We start from the raw sequence: 24,536 nt of genomic DNA on the forward strand, positions 1-24,536 counted from the left end.
CACCAGCGCCCTTGATTTCACGCACAAGCTGGTCAAAGCGCAAAAAGTGCTCCTGCAGCTTTTCACCCTCACTGAATCGCATCGACAACAACTGACGTTTTAGCAAAAAACGATTCGTAATGCTTTTTCGCTCAAACACGTCATGCAGTCCATCCCAAATCTCTTTGGGACTCACTTTGTCTTTCACATATTCAAGATGGCTGTCCGCCACTGCTTGAATCAACACAGATCGACACTTATCCTGCTTTATCCGCGCAGCCTTTTTCACTTCGGCCTCCGCCCTAACCTCAGCCGACGCACTGGTGGGACTCTCCCAAAAATCTTCTTCTTCAGCTGCCTTTTCAACACAATGCAGCACCTCCAGCTGCTGGAGATATACTCGCATCCGGAAGCTCCAATTATTGAACCCCGTTCCGTCAAAGGGCCTGAACCGGAGGATTTTTGTCTCGTCCTCCATCGCGCACTACCGACCGATTTCTTTTTGCGGTTCCGAATCGAAAAATTTTCACACGCGGTAAACTGAGCACATAACCTTTTAATTCAGGCGTTTCGGAGAGCGAATTCAGAACACGTCTGGTTCGATGTACGTTCGATACAAAAGAGAAAGATTTATTCTGACGTTTCGTTATACACTGTTATTTCGTACTGGGTAATTATTAATTGGAATGAACCCAAATACACTCTTAACAGCTTTAACTGGCCAACACCGTGAAAACATAACTTACTCAATCCGCTCTTTCTTTCACTAACTCATACATTTTCTCATTATCACACATACAGAAAACTTTACTTTCCATCACAAACTATAAAATCGTATTTTTTCACTTCCCCACACGTGGCTCCGTTCGGCACATATCACTTGAGCGTTCATTAGGTGCATTAGTCTTGAGGATATACATCCTCCACATTCGGTACAATCTATACGTAAGAACAGTCATCTACAGCAGTGTGCTTAGTACATAATTGGTCACTACTATCAGTGGGACTGTTATGCGTAGAAATTCATCAAAAACCCCGTATTTCTAGACATAACAGTCCCACTTTGAATTTCGTAGCTAAATTTACTTTATTCCCATAATACAAACTCTTGTCTCTAATAAACACGCTATTCTTTATACTATTGTGAAGATTTTAATTTAATTTACCACACACCTGGTCAATACGAGGCCTAAATGTGTTAAAATCTTTAAACGCGTTTTTCTCGATTGCTTATTTTGGAACATGGGACAATTATGCGTATAACGGCAGTGCTACGGCGATACAGTTTTTTTTTTACAAGGGGGAAATCTGCAAACAGACGCCTGAGAAGGTAACTCATGAAGTGTGGGGATGCCGCACCAACGACGACCCACTAAAACCAGCCCGCATACATACATGAGCAATTCTCGCTGTATTGCTCAAGTGGTGTACAGAATGCACATATATTATCCTTGGCCTCAGACCCAATGTCCCCGGAACCACCTTACGGTATTTCTTCGGGGAGAGGCCAATGCTTTTACTTACTTTACCAGTCAGGCTAAGGCCTGGGTGGGCTCTGCTGTACGTCTCCATTCGATTCGGTCCATGGCTGCCCGTCGCCAGCCACGCATTCTGCGAAGGGTCCACAGATCGTCTTCAACTTGATCGACCCATCTTTCTCACTGCGCACCACGTCGTCTTGTGCCAGTCGGATTGTTTTCGAGAACCATTTTCACCGGGTTGGTATCCGACATTCTGGTGACCCGGCCCACCGCAGCCTCCCAATTTGTGCGAGGTGGACGATGGTTCTCCTAGCAGCTGGAGCAATTCATGGTTCATTCGCCTTCTCCACGTTACGCCCTCCAACTGCACCCCGCCGTAGATGGTCCGCGATACCTTCCATTCGAAAACACTAAGGACGCGTTGATCCTCTGCACGTAGGGTCCATGTTTCGTGCCCATATAGGTACCGGTCTAATCAGCGTCTTGTAGATGGTCAACTTCGTGCGATGGCGAACTTTGCTCGATCGTCGCGTTCTGCGGAGTCCAAAGTAGGCATGATTTCCAGCAACGATGCTTCTCTGGATTTCTCTGCTGGTGTCGTTGTTGGCGGTCACCAGTGAGCCCAATACATCGACAACTTCGATTTCATTACCGTCAATATGAACTCGAGGTGGGGGGGGGGGGGGCGTGCCGTGTCTTCTCTTGAGCCCCTCGCTATCGTGTACTTCGTCTTCGACACATTGATGTTCAGTCCGATTCGCCTAGCTTCAGCCCTTAGTCGGATGTACGTATCCGCCATCGTCTCAAACTTGCGTGCAACAATATACAGCTTCGCGACTAAAAATGGGTGAACCAACGTGCGAAGTTCGATTTTTGACCAGCTTCGCCGCGTCGCGAGTCACTTCGCTATAGTGCGCATCTATGCCATCCGCCGTGTGCATTATGCGCACTATTGAGAATCGAGTTGCGACGGGGCGAAGTTGGTCAAAAATCAAACTTCGCACGTTGGTTCACCCAATTTTAGTCGCGATGCAGTATATCAATGTCGTCGGCGAAATCAAGTAACTGAACCGACTTTCTAAAGATCGTGCCACTCGTGTCTATCCCCGCTCTTCTCATCACACCCTCTAAGGCAATGTTGAACAGTAAACACGAAAGGCCATCACCTTGCCGTAACCCTCTGCGAGATTCTAAGGGACTCGAGAGTGTCCCTGATACTCGGACTACGCACATCACTCGCTCCATCGTCACCTTGATCAATCTTATCAGTTTGTCCGTGAAACCGTATTCGTGCGTAATCTGCTATAGCTGTTCTGGATCGATTGTATAATAGGCCGATTTAAAATCAATGAATAAATGATGTGGTGGTACATTGTAATCGCGGCAATTGGGTCCTAAAGCCTTGTCCCAATTTTAGTATCAAACGCTTAAGTTTAGGGCAAAAACACATGTTTACTCAATTTTTAAATGGTTTTCATTTGTTTAAGTCCAAAAAAACATTTTTTTATGATTTTTGCGATTTTGTCCCACCCTTTGGTTTAAACTCAAATTTTGGGTATATTTTGTTTTCCGTGTCCCTGCTGAAATGTCAGATAGGAACAACCCCAGTGTTAAAACTATATGCCCTGTGGCATTTTTGTCGAAATTGTGAATGTCAAACATGATCACAAGTGTCAAGGTTCATATTTGGAATCATTTTTAAAATTGAAGTTTAAAAATGTTATAGCCGTTATTTGAGTTAGAAAAAAATGCTAAAGTAGTTCCAAGAACATGCTCTTTCGTATTATTAAATAAAAACAAGAATTCATTAAACATTTTAGGACCCAATTCTGCAACTACTTGCGGACAGCCCTGCGGACAGCGAATATTTGGTCCGTTGTGGCTCGTTCGCCCATAAATCCTGCCTGGTATTGTCCAACGAATTCTCTAGCAATTGAAGAGAGCACCTCGAAGGCGGCGCTCAAAATTGTGATCGCACTTTAATTGGCGCAATCCATCTTGTCGCCCTTTTTGTAGATGGGACACACGACACCTTCCATCCGCTACTCCGGCAGTACTTCCTCCTCCCAAATCTTGGAAATAACCCAGTGCAGCGCTCTTGCCAATGCATCACCACCGTATTTTAGCAACTCGCTCGGTAGTTGGTCCACTCCAGCGGCTTTGCTGGTTTTCAACCGTATAAACTCCGTTTATACTTCTTGGAGATCTGGAGGCGGAAGTCTTTCGTCGTCCGCGCGTGCTCCCAAAGTTATTTCCGTGCCACCTTCGCTACTGGCCACAGCACCATTAAGGTGCTCGCCGTAGTGCTGCCGCCACTTTTTGATCACTCCATGTTCGTTCGTGAGAAGATTTCCGTCAGAGTCTCTGCACATATCGGCTTGTGGCACAAAGCCTTTGCGCGAACGGTTAAGCTTCTCGTAAAACTTCCATGTGTCTTTAGCGCGGAACAGCTCTTCCATCGCTTCGCGATCTCGTTCTTCTTGATGGCGCTTCTTTCTCCGGAAGATCGAGTTTTGTCTGTTTCGTGTCTGTTTATACTGTGCCTCGTTTGCTCTCGTGCGGTGTTGCAGCATGAGCTTTTGCATGCTAAAAAGTTTGACTTTTACTGTGCGCTCTGTTTGCAAGTTGCCCGTGAGAGAGAGCGAGACAGCACCAACAGTAAAAGTCAAAAGAACAAAAGAATTTATGGCTCGAACAGAGGCTCATTCTTCTCATTCTTCAACTGCTCGCATTCGCCGTCGTACCAGTCGATTCTCTGATTCGGGGCCGCTGGACCCAGTGCTGCCAAACGTTGATAGTTTTATACACATTATATTTTATTGTAAATTAACAACATCACAAAATCACATTAATTCAGGAATAATTGATCTCATGGCCGCATGAGCCGCAGGCATCGATACCTGCATGTAGTGGCTGCTGGTGTGACTTTAGAATTTGAACTAAAGGCCTTGGGATGTGTTTTGTTACACTTGAAAGAGATCTTGAAAGTAATAAGCATAATTTCTATGAAAATAATTCTGGATTAATCCTTCACAAAATGAAATCACCTGTGAAATCCACAAGGCAAAATTTGGAACACACGCTGCTGCCACCATTTTAGGTAAACATTCCAAGAATAATTTGAGGTTTAGGATCGTTAGTTTTCCGTATGATATTTTAGACGATAGATGAATGATTTTTTATTAGGGGCATGGTAGAAAATTAAATTTGTCAATTATTGCATGTTATTTATATGTGTTGTCTAAATTCATACGGAAATATCCAGCTTTTTACGCTCGCCATAAAAACAATATGCTATAAAATATTTGACAGCTGCTGACTATCAGCACTGAACTAAAACTTGGAAATATATCCTCAGAATGCCTTGACGAACCGTCAAATTTCATTGTTTTTCTTTCTGTCAATCAGAATTGGATGATTTTTGTTCAGATGCATGTAGATTCATCATATTCCTTAATAGTCATTCCAAATAAGGAATATGGATATTTACAGCCATATGTATTATAAATCATTCAATGTAAGGCAGGAGCTTTCGTTCAGTGTATAGGCGCTGCATGAGCCTCTGTACGTGCCATAAAGTATTTTGTTCTTTTGTCTTTTACTGTGCACCGTGTGCTGTCTCGCTCTCTCACAAACAACAGAACATATCAAGCGTGTGCTAGAATAAGGGCGTAAGTCGCATGATCGATTTCTCTTCATCGATCCTCTCTTCTGTGAATAAAAGTGATAAGATGCGGGTTTGTTAGCATTTTTCCACTTCAGACCGCTTGGCAGCAATGCAATGTTACGTCCTGAGTTGAAAAAATACTGACAAACTTGCGTCTTGTCACCTTTATTCGCAGAAGAGAGGATCGATGAAGAGAAATCGATCATGCTACTTACGCCCTTATTCAAGCACACGCTTGATATTTGATATGCCTATCATATCTTTTTAAAAGAGGCATTAAATTTTGATTTTCTAGTCCACATTGAGAACAAAAGCGTATAAATCAGTTTCTGACAAGAACAAGTAGCATTTCAAAGAAGGCATATGCCAAACATCCACTAATATAATTATATTAAATGTCCTTATGCGAAACCCTCTGGGATTGTTCTGGAAATCTTGGGATTATTTCTTATATCTCTCTGAGCTCTGCTGGTAATCACAGAATTCTTCCAGATATCACTATGTAATTCTTCCAAAAAAAAACAAATTGGTACCTATCCTATATTTTATCAGTGCACCAGTATCCGCTCATGCCCCTAATTCCGCTCACTAGTGTAAACAATGATATTTCGAGTCAAAAACCAACATTTTTTGCATGGATATATTCTAGCAATATTAGCAAAATTCAAATAAAGTCGTCTGACATTTGATAAATTAATTCTTTATATTGAAAGCACAAGACCTTGTGAGCGGTTATTGGGTCACTATATATATACACTCAAAAAAATCCAAACGTATAGGTATTTTTGTGTATTCCAATAACCGCTCATGCAAAAAAAATAAACAAAAATTAAAAAAAAATGTCGATTTTGAAACACAGCCTTCTTTATTGCAGTAGTAGCTATGGTTTGACCATAAAAAATATCAGGATAAAAACGAAATTCGAAATAATGCATTTTTTAGTGAGTTCGTCACGAAATCCGTTTACCATGAGCGGAAATAAGAACACTTAGATGCAGTAACAAATGCAATTAAATTTTTTTTTATGAAAGTTTTTCAAATTCTTCTTATTTTGCCGCTGATTACCTATACTTGGAGCTATATTGTGACATAAAAATAGTATTGATCGACTCAATAGTTATATTATAATAAACATTTACACACATAGCTTCCCTTAACTGAGCGGAATCTGGTGCACTGACGGTACTTCTAAGATTCTTCCGTTCCATTTATGATTCTGCTGGGCATCTTTTTTAAAATTCTTCCTGAAATCTCTCTGTGGGTTTTGCGTGTATGTCCTCAAGGATTACTTTTGAATCCTGGATATTAAATTCTTCGAAATTCTTGATTTTTTTTTTCGGAAATACTGTGGAAAATTCTGCCAAAAATCCTGATGCAATTCTTCCGGATATATTTAGATGATTTTACCACACATTATATGAACTCTACTAGAAATTCTTCTGGAATTGTTCTGAAAATAACTCTTGATTTTACTTCTGGGGTTCTTACGAGAATGCCTCTGGGATGCTTCCGTAAATCAGCTGAGATGCTTTTGGAAGTCCTTTGGAATACTTTCGATTATTCGGAAAATCTTTTTGAAATTATTCTGTGATTTTTACGTCTTCATTGTCCTTGAAATGAGATTTTTCCATAAATCCTGTTAGAATTTTTCCGGATATCTTTGAAGATTCTTTTAGAAAACCATATGGGATTATTTTGGAAATCTTTCTGGGGATCCTCCAAGTGCTTTCTACTAGACTTTTCGAGGATTCTTGCAGAAATTCTTCCCAAATTACTTCTAGGATCCAGGTGCATCCTAATTTTTTCAAGAAAACTCTCTGTGATTATTCCTTCGAGTATCTCCTTATGACTTTTTCTGAAATCCTGCTGGAAGGCTTAAAAATATCTTTAGAAGATTCTTCCATACGTTTCTCTGGATTTTTTCAAGACCTACCTGAAGTTTCTTGAGATTATACGCAAATCGTTCTGGTATTTTTCCAGAAATACCGTTGGTATTCTTCGAAAAAAATATATAGGATTCTAGAAGGATTTTCAGAAGCATGCTAGGTCGATTTGCGAAAGAATTATAGAGAAATGCCAGATGGCGCTTGAGCCTAGAAATAAACAATAAGTAAAACAAAATGAAATTTTGTCGTTTTTACGGTATTCTTAGAAAAAAAAAACAAATACAATTACCGCTTCCACATCAATGCAAGACGCAATTACTCGAAATTTTGAACAAACTTCACTTTTCTATTTTTAATCGATCAGAATTGCTGCGACGAGCATTCAAATGCTCATCGAAGTAGCTGTTCGACTTATCTTTATCACTTCAAGCGATTCATGTGGAACAAGCAGATGCTTATTGATGCTCCTGATTGCCTTCATGTTTCTGATTAATTCAAGCTTATTTGCATAAAAAGATGAGTGGTTGGATGTACGGATATGGCGGAAGAAATTAATGAAGCTTTTTTTTAGTAAAGATTTATTTCTGAACCGTTGATTTTGTTTTTTTTTTATGTGTTACATTATTATCTTACACTAATAAGTTCTAGATTTTCTGTTTGTTTTATCAGATATCTGTTAGATTTTGTTTTTTTTTTTCAATTACCAACTAAAATGATGATAGCGCATTATCGTCGTCTCGTCAGTTTGCATCCGCTTTTGTGTGTGTTTGTGTCGTCGTATGGTCAACATGCACCCGCTCTCAGTATCGTTTAGTCAGTAGATACACGGTACGATTTTTTTTTGTTAAATTAAAAGAACAGTGATAACAATTACGTCTCTCGCTTGTTTATTATCTCCGTCTGAGCCGTTTGTAAACAGTCGCAATCATTTCAATGCAAAATGATAAAATCCGCTTTCGCGGTTTAAGTGTTATTTTTCTCAAACAACATCTCAACAGTGTACATCAACAAAGAGTTTATTTTTTTCTATCTGTGGTTTAAATTCCCTAACTTTAACGATATTTTCTGGCATTTTGTGTTTCGTGTATTCTTATCGCTGCGGAGTCAATTACCAAAATCTATATGTTTCTCTAACGATGAATAAAAGAAAAAAGGGTTTACGCTCGAAATTCAACTCACGATCAAACAATTTACATCATTTAAAGCAGCCGTGTTAATTTACAACTAAAACTATTTTAAAAACTAGAATAAAATAAACTCTAAAACAACTTAGCACTCGGGTTCCTGTTCGAGCTCCAGATCGTCCTCTTCCTCTTCCTCCTCCTCGTCGTCGTCCCGTTCCAGCGGATTCGTCGATGGTCGTTCTGCGGGCTGCTGCTGTGACATTGAGCTGTTGTTACGATTCGATGGCTTTAGGCAAACCGGGCCAGCAGACGACCTGGGAAACCGTGCCAGGTAGCGTTCCAGTCGAAGGAATTTGATCGAAACTAATCGATTGTCGAACCACCATCCGTTGATTTCGTCGTGCACGATTCCAGCATCTTTGGCCGTGGCACAGCGAACGTACACGCAACAGGTGCTTCGGTCTAACTGGATGTCGTAGATTTTGCACCGCACGCCGACCTTCTCCAGAATGGCGTCCTGGACAATGGTTTTCAGGTTGGGATCATTCACCTCGTACTTGTCGAACATTTGGCGAATCTTGAGGCAAGGCGTTGGCGGGTCGGGAATTTTGTTGGTGTTGTCGAATGCTGGACTTTGCCACTTCTTGGCACCACCCGGAACGGACCGGCCAGTTGATGGTGGTGGTGCCGTATCGATCCAGCGCATCATTTTAAAGTCTTCCCCTCCGCGGTTCCCCACTTCGAACTGGATTCGGCTTTCGTTTTGTTCAAGGAATTGTAACGCCTCAACCCATGCCCATTCTAGTTTCTTTCGATTATCCGGTGTGATCAGTCGATCGCGCAGATGATTAACGATTACCACTCCACCCTCATCCGAGGGATCATTTGCGGCTTGACTGACCGCTTGAATGATCTCGCTTATCAATACGTTGACCTGATTTTTACGCTTCTGCTTGACGTAGAGCACAAACTTGAGGAAGTAGTTGACCAGATATGTGATTATTCCAACCAGTCCCAGAACGCCGATGATCACGAAGAACGTGTGGAACTTGTTGTACAACATGCAGGTGAACGGTAGCTTCGGTTTCAGTATGGCAAAGTAGTTACTCTTGGTTGGCCGCCTGCGGAGCACTTCTATGAAATCTATCTCCTTGCCGTCCTGATCGCAATGGTTTATCCTCCACTGGGGATTCCGATCGATCAAGTACTCCATCGCGTGCAAATGTTTGGTCAGCTGCGGAATCAATATGTTGGGGCTGTGTTCCTTGGCCAGTTTCAGAACCTCGTTGGCGCTCATCCAGTACGACACGCTGGAATCGACGCACTTGCTGTGTTCCACTCGGCTTTTCAGTTCGCTTCCGACGATCTTCAGCAGATCCAGTGCCGATTCAAGCTCTGACTGGGCAATGCATTTGTTTGTGTCTTTTATCGTGCCGTCGCATAGATCATACCTGAAATTAAAAAAAAATATATTGATTGAAATAAAGTTTCTGATAGTATAATCTAAGTTAAATAATTTTAAAGCCTCAAGTTCGAAATGCAAACCATGAGTTACTGCTTATATTCATAGATAAGAACCTATTGATTTATATATACTGAAACATTTAATATCTAATCATTTGAAAATATATATGAAAAGATCGAGAGTACCCCATTAGACATGAAGACGTATGGCATAAAGACATTAGGCATAATAGAAGCTTGGCATGAAGTAACATGTAAAAATTTAAATATAATTTTCTGTTTTAAATTTTTACTCAGGGAATCGTTTAAAATTACACTAATCTTTAGAGAAGAAGGTATGGGACTTTCAAATGCTACAGAGCATTTTTTTTTTAATTGAAGGAAGGGGTCTATAAACCCCAACAAATATGGACGACATTGTTCAACCTTTCCAAGTGGTGTGATCGACGAGAGCCTCACCCGTTTTATAAAATAGTCATCTATTTTCTAGATATACAACCAAAGCAGTGGCGCAACCAAGGTCAAATATAAAATGTACAAATTTTTGCATTACACGTTAAGTTAGACCCAGGCATTTGTAAGTTATGAAATTACACAATTTTTCAAACATTTTTCAAAAATACAAAAATGTTTCGAAAGTCGTTTAAAATTTCCCCAATATGCTTGTTATGGCTCAACAGACCGATGCAAATTTTGAAATTTTTGCTCCCCTATGCTTAAACGGTGTCGATTATGATGAAAATCATTCTCCCAAAATTTGAAGTGATTTGGAAGAAATTTGGTTGTGCACAGGCCATTTGAAGTCTCTATGGAAATTACTATGGAAAAGACAAACCTTTTGTGTTCAGTTCCAACTGCTCGTACTAATAATTTATGGAAAAGTGAACAAACTCTACTTAGGGGCCGTCACAAATACTGGTACTCCCCCCTGGAAAATACGTAGCATTATCGAGTTTCATAAAAAATAATTGTATGCAATTTTTTTCAGCGCCTTTCTTTTTACGGACTTGATTCTTAATGCTACGTCCACTAGCTAGGACCCCTCCCTCCCCCTCGTCACACTTCGTCACAAATTCGTGAAGACCCCCCTCCCCCTTAAAAAGCTACGTCATTTATGGACGACCCCTTATATGAAATCTTCCCAGCTACAAGTTTGCCGAAGACCATATTTTGATGGGACGTAAGGATAATTTGTTATTAGTGATAACAAAGTCTAAATCATGGTGAGATGATCATTCAATTACTGCCAGAGCAACACTGCTGTTTTGCTGTAGAACATAGTAGCCTGGGTTACTTTGATCTATTCTACCCGCCAGGAGCACCACTGCTGCCTGCCGAGCAGTTTGTTAAGCATTCAAAATGCAAGTTAAGTTCTATCAAAATGTGGTCTTCAGCAAAGTTGTAGCTGAAAAGATTTCACATGAGCAGAGGTTGTTCACTTTTCCATAAAATATAATGTCGAAGAGATAGAGACCTGAACACAAAAAGTTGGCGTTTTCCAAAGTTATCTCCATATAAACTTCAAATGGCTTGTGCACAGTCAAATTTCTTCCGAATCATTTCAAACTTTGGGAGGATGCTATTTACCATAATATAAATCGTTTAAGCATAGGGGAGCCAACATTTCAAAATTTGCATCACTCTAATGGCCCAAGGTATAAGTCAAAAATTGATTTCCGAGCTAAGAAAAAATACACAAAATTCCAATGGTCAATGCGATAATTGAATTATTCGCCATTCCGATTAGGCGTGATTATATCATGGATCGCATCACCAATTATTTGTGACTCCCAGATCTCTACCTTACCCCACTAACCCAATATCCTATCCATGACAACTGTTGAGATGCAGAGGTATACTCGGTCTCTAGTAACATCGGTTGTCTAACTAATATTCCTTCCCTTAACCGATGACCGTAAGGACGTGGCCGGCGCCGTTATTGACTTTTAATATTTGAACTCTTGATTTGTGCACATTGAAGAATGGTAAGCTAATCCAAGCCCCATTAATTATTTCCCTGTGCAGCTTCGATTGTTCTGGTCAATCACGGAGTAGCAACTACTAATTGTACGGTCATCTATGCTTATGCTCATGCTCAATACTGGATATTTAATTATTTCTTTCGCATGGTAGCTGGATTTTCCACGAACTTGTAGAAATCACAAAACAGATCTTGCTTCAGTGAAGTACAGAATCAGAATAATGTTTATTTCCTCATCCTAATTTGACACTCTTCTCTAGCCTACTTGATTGCATGAAATACCACAATACTACATTTCTCCCTTTTTCCATAAATCGAAATTATTAATAAATTAAATTTACAAAATCATAGACAGCCTAAGTATTACTAAATGAAGTAATTTCCATAACTTAAGAATATACATTGTGAACGATTCGCTGGACGCAAATTTGGACGAGCCATCCGTAATTTGTCGCATCACTTCTAATGTGTATGGTATTTCGTATGTAACGCAACAATGGACCGTGTTTATTATCTAAATGATATGATATCTAAATGAAAAAGGAATCAATTATTGAAATTTAACAATATATTAACCATCGTCAGTATACGCCTCTATTATTCCTTATTTTCTCACTTTTGGTTTTCAAACAATACATTACCGAATAGACCTTCTGTTTACAGCCAAATTATAGGTTGTCCTTAGTCTATTCTTCTTTCTTGAATCTCGGATGTTGTAACGCCTCATCTTAGTATGTTTCGTCAATCCAGGTAGTATTCTACTTCAGAAACTATAAATATTACTTTTTTTAACATTGAAATTATATTTAGAAACTTATCATACAAAGTTATATGTTGTCCCTTTATCACTAGATGAAAAGTTTCAATTGACTGATAAACTTCATTCATTCTATGATAGACTGGACTGCCAAATAGACTGAAATGAATCTCCTGGTCCTATAACACTTCCCCGAATACCATTACCCCGAAAACCATCTCCCCGAAAACCAGTACCCCGAAAACCATTACCCCGAATGCAACGTTACCCCGAATGACACATTACCCCGAAAACCATTACCCCGAATGGTAAATTACCCCGAAAACCAGTTCCCCTAATACGACACTTCCCCGAAAATGAGTGATGCACTTCAAGAAATTCTTCAAGGAAGCTCGCGAATTTGAGCCTGAAAGTTTTCGGCTTAGTAACTACAGTTATCTCTCCCTAACTCGATATTGAAAGGATCATCGAGATACAGAACACATTTTTTTTTTCAATTTTCGAAATTTTGATTGTTTCGACAAAGTACATTTAAAATAGTAAATTAAATGTGAAAAATAGTAAATTTTTTGTACATTTGCCAACGTGACACTTTTTGCATAGTCTTCAAAAATTTAATTTCTTATCACCCTGAAATGACTTGTGAACCTTCATTTTACTATCACTATAATCATAATTATCAAATTTATGAAATTTATGAACATTTGGAGAATATTTGGAAATTTCCATGAAAATATCGAGTTAGAGAGGTAAACTTGCATAGGAAACTGAAACAGATCGCATCGAGTTAGGGAACATCGAGTTAGAGAGGTTTCGACTTACAGAGGGATCAAAGTATGCTAGATTGAAGGGACCGTGCATTCCATCGAGTTAGGGGAAATATCGAGATACAGAATATCGAGTAAGGGAGAGTTAAGTTACTAGTATTCCTATTGGTGATTTTTTATTCTTTCAAACATCGGCTGTTCTTTCGAGGTTGTATAATGGCAGTGTAAAAATTTTAATCAATGATTTTCTCTTCATTGAGTTATAGGCTGTTCTTTCGAGTTGTACCGTTTGAGTTGAAGTTTGAGCAATAGTGGTAAAAAAATCGACTGACAAAATTGTCTTGAGCGAAATTCAAAGTTGGCAGTGACTTTAAAAAAGTAAATGAAAATAAGCCCCTGCATTACTTGTCTGTATTACATCTTGTCAGTATTACAATTTCCAAGAAGAGATTTGTCCTTCTTTTAGTTATCGTCTATTCTTTCTGAAGTTGCACTAGCAAAGTGATTGTTGGCATCATAATTATTGACGCTTTCAACAGTGATTTTTTTCTTCTTTTATCATAGGCTGTTCTTTAGCGATGTACTTTTGAAATAGTGGTCAGTTTAATATCAGTTATCATTTTCATCTGACATTTTTCAAACCATAGTCTAATGACATTTGAGAATATGTTGAACTCGCATTGCCTCCAGCAATATAAAAATATAATTATACATTACCAAATAATATAACGCTTTTGAAAGAGGGCGGGAAATGTCTCTAATATTAACATGTCAGCATTATCATCAGTTCGAAAAATGATTTATTGCTGTGAACACAATCATTCTCACAAAATCAAGTACACGCCTGTGAGTAAAATTTGGGTTCTCACCTGGCTCATGAAGAATAGCTGTTGATTAAAAGAATAATAAATCTTTGATAACATTAAGAACAAAAATTCAAATGAAAATCAAAATTCTATGAAATAGGTATATGGGATTCATTTGTCGGATCTTCAATTTTTCGTGCCAAGAAAATTCGGGGTTATGGTCCATTCGGGGAAATGGTATTCGGGGTAACGGACTATTCGGGGTAATGGTTTTCGGGGGATTGGTTTTCGGGGTACTTGACCATTCGGGGTATTGACTTTCGGGGTGATGGTTTTCGGGGTAATGGTATTCGGGGAAATGTTATAGGATCGAATCTCCTATATCTGGTCTTTTTCTTTTTAGGCAGACTGAAACATTTTGTTTCCTGTGCATATATCTTTACCATAGATGGACTGAAGACATAATTCCTACATCTCATGGTAGACTGGACTGCCAGAAGAACTGAGACGGATCCCCTACATCTGGTTTTTTTTTAATTGCAGACGGAAACTTTTTGTTTCCTTTGCTTATCCCTTTACCATAGATAAACTGAAGACTTACTTCCTACATCTCATGGTAGACTGGATTGCCAAAAGGACTGAGACTGATCTCCTACATCTGGTCTTTTCAACTGCAGACTGGAACATTTCTGTTTCCTATGCATATCTCTTTATCACTTATTAAGATGGACTAAAGATCTTCAGGCTTCCTTCATCAAGTGATACATTATCATTACGCCAAATGAACTGAGTATAACTCCTTCATTTTGGTCTTCAACGGACTGGTACCTTCTTTGAACCTCCTATAATTCCGTATGACCGTCTGGAATCCGTAATTCCCTTCAGTGACTTCAATATCTTAATGATAGTATGGGATGATACTTTTCCAACAATTGATATTTTTTTTCAATTCCAGTAATACATTTCCAACTAAATAAATGCTTATTTTATTGACTGTTTAACGATAAACTTGCGACGATCGACGCGCCACCATATTTCATATAACGGAGGGTATTAGAACTAACTTGGAGGTGATGATTTGGAGGTTATTTGGCAATTTGGAGGTTAAAATCCCCTCCAAACACTAGCGATTTTCCGGTGGGATGTTGACGTTTGATGACGAATACTGAGATCATACCTTATGTGCTTTGCATCGTGGTCTTGAACCTTCATTTCAATTCACACCATTAAACATATGTATGGTCTCATGGTCAATAGTGTGTCTGATTTTCAAGGTTTTAGATGTTAAAAACTAAAATTCAACAAAATGTTAGACCAATACTTAATGTTAAGTTGAACGAGTGAATGTCCCTTTTATTAATGTAAAACTTCAAATATTTATTTAAAAGTCAATAGTTACTCGCGTCGCTCGCATACTTTTTGTTCTTATGTGATATGTACTCACTACCAACTTCTGATGCCAGTGTATGCATTACTGGTCATTCGTTTTTTTACTACAATTTATCTGTGCTACAATTATTTGGTCTTTAATTTTACATCTGTTCTCTGTGATTAAACATTACCGCTTGAACATTTCAATGCAGAAATCAATTGTTTGTTATTCACGCATTTATAATGATATTCATTCCTGCTTCATAGCATTTCTTCTTAATAACTTCAACATGGAACAGTTACAAATAAAAATTACTATTTTTAAGTTTGATATGGTAAAATTATTTATCTTATATTAGCATTTTTTTACAATGTTTTTGGACTTATTGCGGATTTTTTTATCCGTCCAGCGATAGCTGCAAAATTCATTGCATTATTTAATCAATTAATTGAATCATAGCATGCTTGTAAGGTACAAATTGTGGAAAAACAGCAGTCATCGGCGGGGTTTCCAAAGTATCATCATAGTTAATCATCGATTTCTTCGTGAAAATCAGTAGTCAGCTGCGGTAACTCTCTGTTGACCCATAAAACGGAAAGTTATCTCTAAAACAGCAATACTGTATTCAATTTTATTACAGCACTGTTATACTGTTACACATAAAACATTGGTGGTCATTTCACAGTTTTCAGTACTGGTTATTATGGTTATTCATTGATTAATTGTTCATAAAGACTATATATTTCTGTTGATGTTTTACAATTTTAATAATTATCTAACGTTAAGTGCAAGTAAATATATTTCTTCATTATTTTTCAAAAACAACATAGAACAAAATTCAAAGAACTTTTTGTTTAATAACCTTGTTATCAACTTTGCATATCCTAATGTTTGTTTTGAAGCACAAACCTCTTGTTTCATTTTTCTATTCAATAACAATATAGTAAATCTGAAGAAATAAAAATCTTTATTATTCAAATTTTCATTAAAATTAAAAATGTTCTAATAAGGCTTATAAAATATTGTTTTTTTTTTTCTCAAAATCAATGGTTGCGAGTTTTCCTCCCAACAATCCAATATCTATGAGGTCAAGTTTTCGTACTTGCCAAAACATCAAATAAAACAGTTTAGTTTCAAATAAACAAACATGTGATAGTTGCGAACATGCGACTGTTACAATTTCAAGCAAATTAGATTGATTTAATGTTGTCTGAATAAATCAAACAAGATACAAAATCGTAGTAATTTTTCACACCTAATTCTTTTATGTTACCTCTTTATATAATCATGTTATAATTAAAACCAATCATAACTCAATGCAGATTAATTCAACAACAATGAATATTGCAATTGATATATGCATTTGTGATAGATTGTAATTAAAATTCAAAAATCATTTTTCTAGTTCTGAACTGTTTTTTTAAGATCCTCAGTAAGCATTGATTTTCGTAAAATATTTCTTCCCTGTTGTTTATATCTAATTTTTTTCGTGAACCAGAAGAACTGGTTTCAAATTTGAAAAGGCATCAATTTGTTATGCTTGAGACGAAATTGGGATATTGGAACAGCACACTTTATATTACTATTGCACCCGCATAACGGCGAATAACTGTACCGGGAAAACAAACCATACTCACAACTCTCCTCTCACTCGAGTTACTGCTGCGCACAGCCAAACGGTTATCCTCAGGGACTCCTCTCCTTTCGATGCGTTTGCTTCTCGTTTTCAGACTCTCCAAAATTATTCTTCTTAATCTCCTCCTCCCCTTTTTTACATTTTTTTTAATCATTACTTTAAACGAACTTTTGTGCTTTATACTCGTCGCCAATGTAGAAATCACAAAACAGATCTTGCTTCAGTAATGTTTATTTCCTCATTCTAATTTGACACTCTTCTCTAGCCTACTTGATTGCATGAAATACCACAATACTACAGAACTAGAGACAGATCGAATGAGATAAATACTATCTATACAATAGTTACTGGAATATGATTTCATACTTATCAGATTAATCCAGTAGTCAACTGACTGTTCAAATAATACAACTATTGGTAACGATTCTACGTCACTAGCCCGAATATAACATTGGCCCGAATGCCACTGGGACGAATATAAAACATAGTCTATTTTCAGGTAGGCATAGAACATTTACAATTTTATCAGTGATTTTTCTTCTTTTAATCATCGGCTACTTATCTCCTAGAAGATTTTTGACGCCATGAGCCACTAAAGAGTCAGCTGGGTTCGTTCCCTTTTAGGAACGTGTGCTGTTCTTTCTTGTTAAATCGCTGTAACAATAGTGGAATTTGCACTCCTCATATTCTGGCACATGTCATTCAGGCTAGTAATCTGCAATCCATCATTTTTTGTTCATGAACTTTTTTTTTGCAAAGGCAAACGATATCGTCTGAAAATATTCCATACTGAAACCTCGGGAGCTCTACTACACATTCTTTAAAACATTTTCGGACATTTTCTCTCGAACTTGTTCGGGAATAACATCCAAATTGCCTTTGGGGATTATTTCAGGATTTTACAGGAATTACTTTCAACTACTCTTCGCAAAATACTTTTTTTGGGGATTATTTCAGGATTTTTCAGGAATTACTTCAACTTCTCGCAAAATACTTTTTTTTCAGTATATTTCCGGCATTCTAACGAGAAGTGTCTCTTCAGGTATTATATCTTGAATCTTGATTGTCTTCTGCAATTATTATTATTGAACCGTTGATTTTGTTTTTTGCCCAAAATGTTTGCCCAAAATGTGATGCTTTGATTTCTATAGAGTTCTTTGCGGATACCTAAGTCAACGAGTTCGTTTTCGCGAGTCATCGGAGTGATTTATATCTCGGCTTGTTACTAGCGTGCTACTATAACAAGAAAAAAGACCGTTCATTGTATCGGTTCGATTTATTCAAACCGTTATTACTTTTATGCTCGTGATTAGAAAAATCCATACAAAGTATATGTTAAAATTCAAGTTATGTCGGACGTGCTGTGAAAATTTCATTCAAATCGGTACACAAATTACTGAGACCTGAACGTCCAAAGTTGACCATTTTGAATGGAAAATCGAAAAGTTGCAAATGTTTTATCCAACACTGTGTAACCAACTCATTGGTGAGCTCGTTTCATACTATTGCTTGTGATAAGATAACACATATTTGTATCGTAACATTTAAACAAAGATTCTACAAAGATTGTAACCAGTTTTCCAGTGAAAGTTGACAAAAAATTCCTCCAAGGAATGGTCCAAGAGGCGCTAGGGTTGTTCAAATTACAAAAAAGTTTGAAAATTCCATCTCCCATATCTTTTGTACAATCTTTATGATGCAAATATCGGCCATTTCTGTTGTGATTTAAAGATGGCCCAAAGTCGATGTAGGTTTATATGAAAACTACCGTGGAGAAATAAAAAAAAAGTGCTAAACGAGTTGTATTTTTATGTAGGTATTAAGGTTGTTTCAAAAAATCGTTTTTGCTTCACACCACTCATTCGATTCCAGATCAAATTCTGAGTGTCCTCCCAAAATTCGAGCTCATTTGGATGAAAACTGAAACTGCACAAGCCCTTCAAAGATTGTATGGGGATTACTATGGAAAATTGAAGCAAATCATTCAATCGGTCGTAGTGATTGCCCATGTGCTCTTAACGACTAGAGCTACGCTGATACTATTAGATACATTTTTCAACTACAACTTTGCCGAAGACCGTTCTAACATTATCAGCGTAGCTCTAATTCTTAAGAGCACATGGGCAAACACTAAGACCGATCGAATGAATTGCTCCCTTTTCCCATAGTAATTCTCATACAAACTTTGAAGGGCTTGTGCAGTCTGAGTTTTTGTCCAAATGATCTCAAATTTTTGGAGGACACTCAGTTTTTGAACGGTGTGGAGCAAAAATGATTGTTTGAACCACCCTAGTAGGTATGGCCTCATTATCTATTAGTCTAATCTAGACTTGTTCTTCAAACCATAGGAAAGAAAATTGCTGAAGAGAGTAAAAAAAACATAACGAACAGGAGACAAGCTAGTTATAAATTTGTGTGCTATTTTCATGTGCCATATGGAAAAATAGTTCAATTAACTTCTACAAAAACTCCAAAAAAATCTTCCAAAATTGAGAGTGTTCATTCAGAAACATTCTTCATAGAAGCCGAAGTAATAAGTTTTTGTGATATATTTTAGCATCAATGTGGATATGATAGTTGTACCGGTGCTGGAAGTATCATTTTTGGAGCACCTTTAAATTCTTACAAAAGTGACTGAAAAATTGACAGGACTCTATTTTCATTATAAATATTGTAAAGAAGACATAGAACATGGGATTTTTAAACTTTTTGTTATTTGAACCACCCACACACAAAGCAAAAAGACTCAAACGCTTTTGGTGAAGTAAAAGCCTCATTTCCTCAAAACCGTTTTCAACAGGATTTTACATTCTTGGCACTTTTGATTCACTTGGGCAGTGGGGTTTTTTGAAAGCTACTGGGCTCTTGTTTGCCCTCAAATGCGTCGAATTGAAGTGTTTTTATTGCAAAGTTTCAGACAATTCGGCCTAGAAAAACCCCCCATGCTAAAGTAAATTATGGAACTGCCCAAGAAGCTCTGCACTCTAATGCATATCCACTGCTGCCTTTTTCAATTATTCGCCTTTCGGACTTGAGACTTATTCAATTGTTGGTCGTGCACTTACCTCGTATCGATGGAACTGAGCGTGCTGGCAATGTCCGTACTGATGGTCATATACATGAAGGCCACAAACACCAGGAAGGCAATGAACAGGCACAGCAGCGCGCACGGAATAAACGTCTGCTTGAAGCCGTAGTGTTCGTCCAGCTTCGAAAGCAGATTTCCCATCGCTACTCGCAGTGGTATCTGCGGCGGTTCCGGATCCGGTTGAGCATGGGTCACGATGTCGTTCTCGTTGAATGTCCCGCTGTTGTTGTTGGCGCTGCTGATCCCACTAACGTCTCCTCCACTGTGATTCCCAATGCCATATCGGTTGGCATAGCTGCTGTATCGACTGCGGAAGTGATTGCCACTGATCGGAGCTCCACTGTGATTTAAGCTGAGATTACTTCCCCCGCCGGAGGAACTAGGACCACCAGCAGCGGCTCCACTAATTCCACTTCCTATGGCATTTCCGATGGCGTTGTTGTAGTTCTCGTGCGATACCGTCTCGCCTCGCAGCTGCAGTAACCGTTTGGTATACTCACTGAAATCCGACGCACTGCCGTTGGAATTGGTCGAGCTGTTCAGGTCGAGCCCGGCATTGGTAGCGGAACCAATGGTCGCTCGGTAACCAGTGGCAGTGGGGTGCGGTCCGGTGGATAAAGGAGACACCGGTGCCGCTATGGATGGCCGGGTGGGTGTCGAATAGGCGCCAGCCGTGGTGGTGCGTCGGAATAGTGTGCTAACCGAAGGGGATTGGTTGCCTGTAATCGGTAAAAGGGCCATCAATGATTGATAATTTGCAAGATTAAAAATCTTATTCGATTTATAACCGGTTTCTCCGCCACCGCTTAGGCCTTGAACCTAGTTTAACTATATAGGTATCTAAAGCGTGTGTGAAGAAATCGGCCTTGGTCGGAAAAATACGGCAAAGAATAATAAAAAAATAGGTGAATACCATTACAAATTAAGTATCGAATTCTTCCATTGTTTTATCTATTTTCTACCTTAGCATCTGAGGGGCTACCCCGTTTGGCATAAAGTCATTTGGCATAAAGCCATTTGGCATAAAGTCGTTTGGCATAATGGTCATTTGCATAGTGGTCATTTGGCATAATGGACGTTTGGCATAAAAGAAAAGAAATTATAAATTTGATAGGGCTACTTAAAAGATGATCTGGTGATCAAAAGAAGGGAAAATCGTCGATGAAAATATTAGTAGTCATAACGCCAACGTAGGAAAGAATGCAAAATTGTCAATGAAAATGTTAGTAGTTACAATGCAAACCACTAGTTTAACAACGTAATGAGAAAGAACATCCTATGACCAAAAGAAGGGAAAATCATATATGAGAATGTCAGCAATGGTAACGCCAAAAACATAGCAACTCAGTTTTCAATGATTATGCCAAATGTCCATTATGCCAAATGACTATTATGCCAAACGACCGTTATGCCAAACGGCTTTATGCCAAATGACTTTATGCCAAATGGCGTTCCCCCATCGTTTTCACCAGAACTTTAAAACTCGCGAGCTTCATTTGTTCAAACGCCATTTTGTTTCGTTTTGATGCTCGGCAAAAGGCTTGCTTTGGATTTCATTAGCACATTGTATGAAATTTTATAGGACCGCGTATGAATCTTGAATCTAATTCGTATACTGTTTCATGCGAAAGATATTATGAATGACATAACTTCAGTTTCCTCAGTGATAGGTATTTCACTAAACAGATCGAAAATTTATTACTTTCTAAGATTGCTTCCCCAGAAATTCTTCAATAAACTTCCTGAGAAAGGCCTTGAAAAATTAATCCAGGCATTCTTCTTGCTGATAACTTTTATTGCCAAAATTGGTTCAGATTTTTCAAAATAATTCAATGAGCAATGAATGGACCATGAGCGGTGAATGGCGTCCTTACGGTATCTTCAAACCTTTTTTTGGGGAGAACTGTAGATAAATCCTTGACAGAATGTATATAAAAAGTAGAAGCTCTTGAAAAAAATATTTTAGGGTTTCCTTGGAAAAATGCTTAAACGAAGTTCGTTAAGAGCTCTGGAGTAAACCTTTGTAGAATTACTTGGAAGAACTCCTGTAGGATTTTTTTGAAAATCTCACGGAGTAAATCTGGAGAAACCGATGAAAGAGGTAGTGGAAAAATCCCTGGAGAAAATCCTTGCACATTTGCTGGAAAAAATAGAGTAGAGTAGAGTAGTAGGCACTTTTGATTCACTTCGGCAGTGAGTTTTTTAGAAAGTTACAAAGCTCATATTTGGCCACATTATGCGACGTATCGAAACGCTTCTTATTGCAAAGTTTCAGACGATTCGATCGAGAAAAACCCCATATGCCAAAGTGAATCATGCAAGTGCCCAAGCTCTGGAATGTTTTTCTAAATTTTTCACCAGGATTTACTGCAAACAGGAAAAAGAGAAAAAAAGAATTTAGATACCAATTTGTTTAAAGAAATACTTATGATATCATCCATAAAAAAGAGATTCTATAGAAACTTCAATTAAGATGAATAGTGGATTATTAAAGCAAAAAAAAAATGATAACATAATAACGAAAAACCCTAAAAGAGATCTTAAGGCGTCAGTCGACAGATTTCAACGTTCACTATAAGTGAAAAATATAAAAAAGTGATACAATCTTGTTTTAAGCATAAAATCACTTGAGCCACTATTGGTACACTTGCTCCAGTAGTTGCGTAAGTGCTCCAATAGTAATGATGCAAGGAATTACAGACAAAATATTTGATTTTTACATATGTTTAACATTTTCCCCTCAAAGCAGCAACTTCCATTAGCGTCCAAGCCACAAACGACCGACTTTTCAACCTATGTCGGCTGCTGAGCTGCCAAATGTTTAATTGGGTTGCAAACTTGCAAGCTCAAAAAATTGACTAGTTTTGAACTGATGAGCAAACATTAATTTGATTTTTTCTGGTTCTTACAAACGCTAAAAGGACTTATAAATTCCGTTTTTAACGACCGGTTTAGGGCTTGATGTTGCCCACAATCAGAACGATGTCCAACTGCTTGTATAGAAGGAAAAACATATAAAATCATTTGATTTTTCGTCTTGACAGGTAAAATAAGGATGATGTTATCAGGGCTTCGCCTTCGTTCATGAATGGTTGCTCAGCAGTAGCGATGTACCATGCCCACACAGTTACGGACCACTTTGGCGTTCAACATCGGATAACTCGCTTAAAACCTAAACGTTGACGTTAAACATTTTTTTGCCAAGTCATACTATTTGTCTTCTACCATTTGTAATGGTAAGCACGACATTCAACCGCTAAATAACGGTGTTTTTGAAAAATGTTTAGTTAGTACCGCACAGCTATCATCATATGGTCGTTTTCGGTAAGAAGTGCCGTCAGCACTCATAAGCTCGAACAGGTGGTAAAATTCGAATGTTTAGCATAAAAAATGCTCGTTCGCTTAGATTTAAGGACTGTTCATTTTATAAAGTGGACACTTTTTTTATGCTATATCTTTTTTACTTATTGATAAAATCGAAACCGGTTTTCTGTGCATCATTCAACTATTATTCTACAATGCTATGAAAATATAAAATCTTAGAAAATGCTCTTGGTTGAAGAGCTAAATAGTTTTTCCAAAAACTCGTAAGAAAAACTGTTCGTCAAAGTTTAGCATTATTTTTCGCAAAACAAAAATCCAAACAAACAAAAATATGTTTTATGAACAAATTGTATGTTTGTATGTTACTATTCTACTAAAGGAGTAACTTTAAAAAAAATCAATTATATTCCACCATTCTCTGCCATTAGGTAACTTTAGTGATTTATTCATTTATGATCATATTTGCTGATACACCATCCTTTCACTCCCAGCAAAAGAGAAAATTATAAAGCGTGTTAAAAACTAGTTTGGTTTACGAAAGAAACTATATTTGTACAAACGAGAGCTAAATCGTGCGTTTAAACCATAGCCTTAAGTAGAAATTTTACTGTTTATGGTAGTTTTATTGAAAAGTCTCATACTTTTAAAATCTTGTACACATATTTATCGATCTTAAGCTAATTGTAAATGGTTTTCTCCAAATATTTTAATTGGTTATCTCTCAATAATATATTATGAAAATAATATGTGGAAAATTAAATCGATTTTATTACAGCAGTGTTGCCAATTTTGATGATTGTCAATGTACTTTGAAAGGTCTTCTAAGAATGAAGCAATTGTGTTCCTATTGTGCTTTAAATGTGACGTGGGGACTAAATAAGTAACTTTATGAAAGCGGCAGTTATGTTTCATATTAATACTATATTAGGACTTTCGTCAGGACATACTTTTGAACAAAACATTCTACTCATATCAGTTCCCTTTAAATTTAAAAAAGTTTTCTCTAAGAAATATAGGGGGAAAATGATTTTATTATATCTGTAAAATTGTTGTTCCAAAAATAACTTGATTTTTTCCATCAGGCTTCTGATTGATGATGCTTTCGAAGAATAAGCCTTTTTTGAAAATAAAATATATAAATTGTCGAATTTTCCAGCCAATTTCTAACAATCATTGATTTTGATAACCTCCAAAACTCGATCAT

At 37.7% G+C, this 24,536-nt stretch overlaps 2 protein-coding genes across 3 annotated transcripts in view; one reads left to right on the plus strand and one right to left on the minus strand.

Annotated features, from left to right (window-relative positions):
- Positions 1 to 24,536, plus strand: part of LOC5570500 (mitochondrial enolase superfamily member 1) — a 46,438-nt gene that overhangs the window by 5,521 nt on the left and 16,381 nt on the right. The window lies entirely within an intron of this gene.
- Positions 7,690 to 24,536, minus strand: part of LOC5570540 (inner nuclear membrane protein Man1) — a 29,821-nt gene continuing 12,974 nt past the window's right edge. For both annotated transcript variants that reach the window (XM_021840770.1, XM_001659125.2), the window contains 2 exons: positions 19,986 to 20,727; positions 7,690 to 9,588 (listed from right to left, as the gene is read on the minus strand). In XM_021840770.1, the coding sequence (XP_021696462.1) occupies positions 8,283 to 9,588; positions 19,986 to 20,727 (2,048 nt within the window). In that variant the 3' untranslated portion in view covers positions 7,690 to 8,282. The remainder of the gene's footprint in view (positions 9,589 to 19,985; positions 20,728 to 24,536) is intronic.

The sequence above is a fragment of the Aedes aegypti genome, chromosome 2 (genome assembly GCF_002204515.2).
Source record: "Aedes aegypti strain LVP_AGWG chromosome 2, AaegL5.0 Primary Assembly, whole genome shotgun sequence".
Lineage (NCBI taxonomy): Eukaryota > Metazoa > Arthropoda > Insecta > Diptera > Culicidae > Aedes > Aedes aegypti.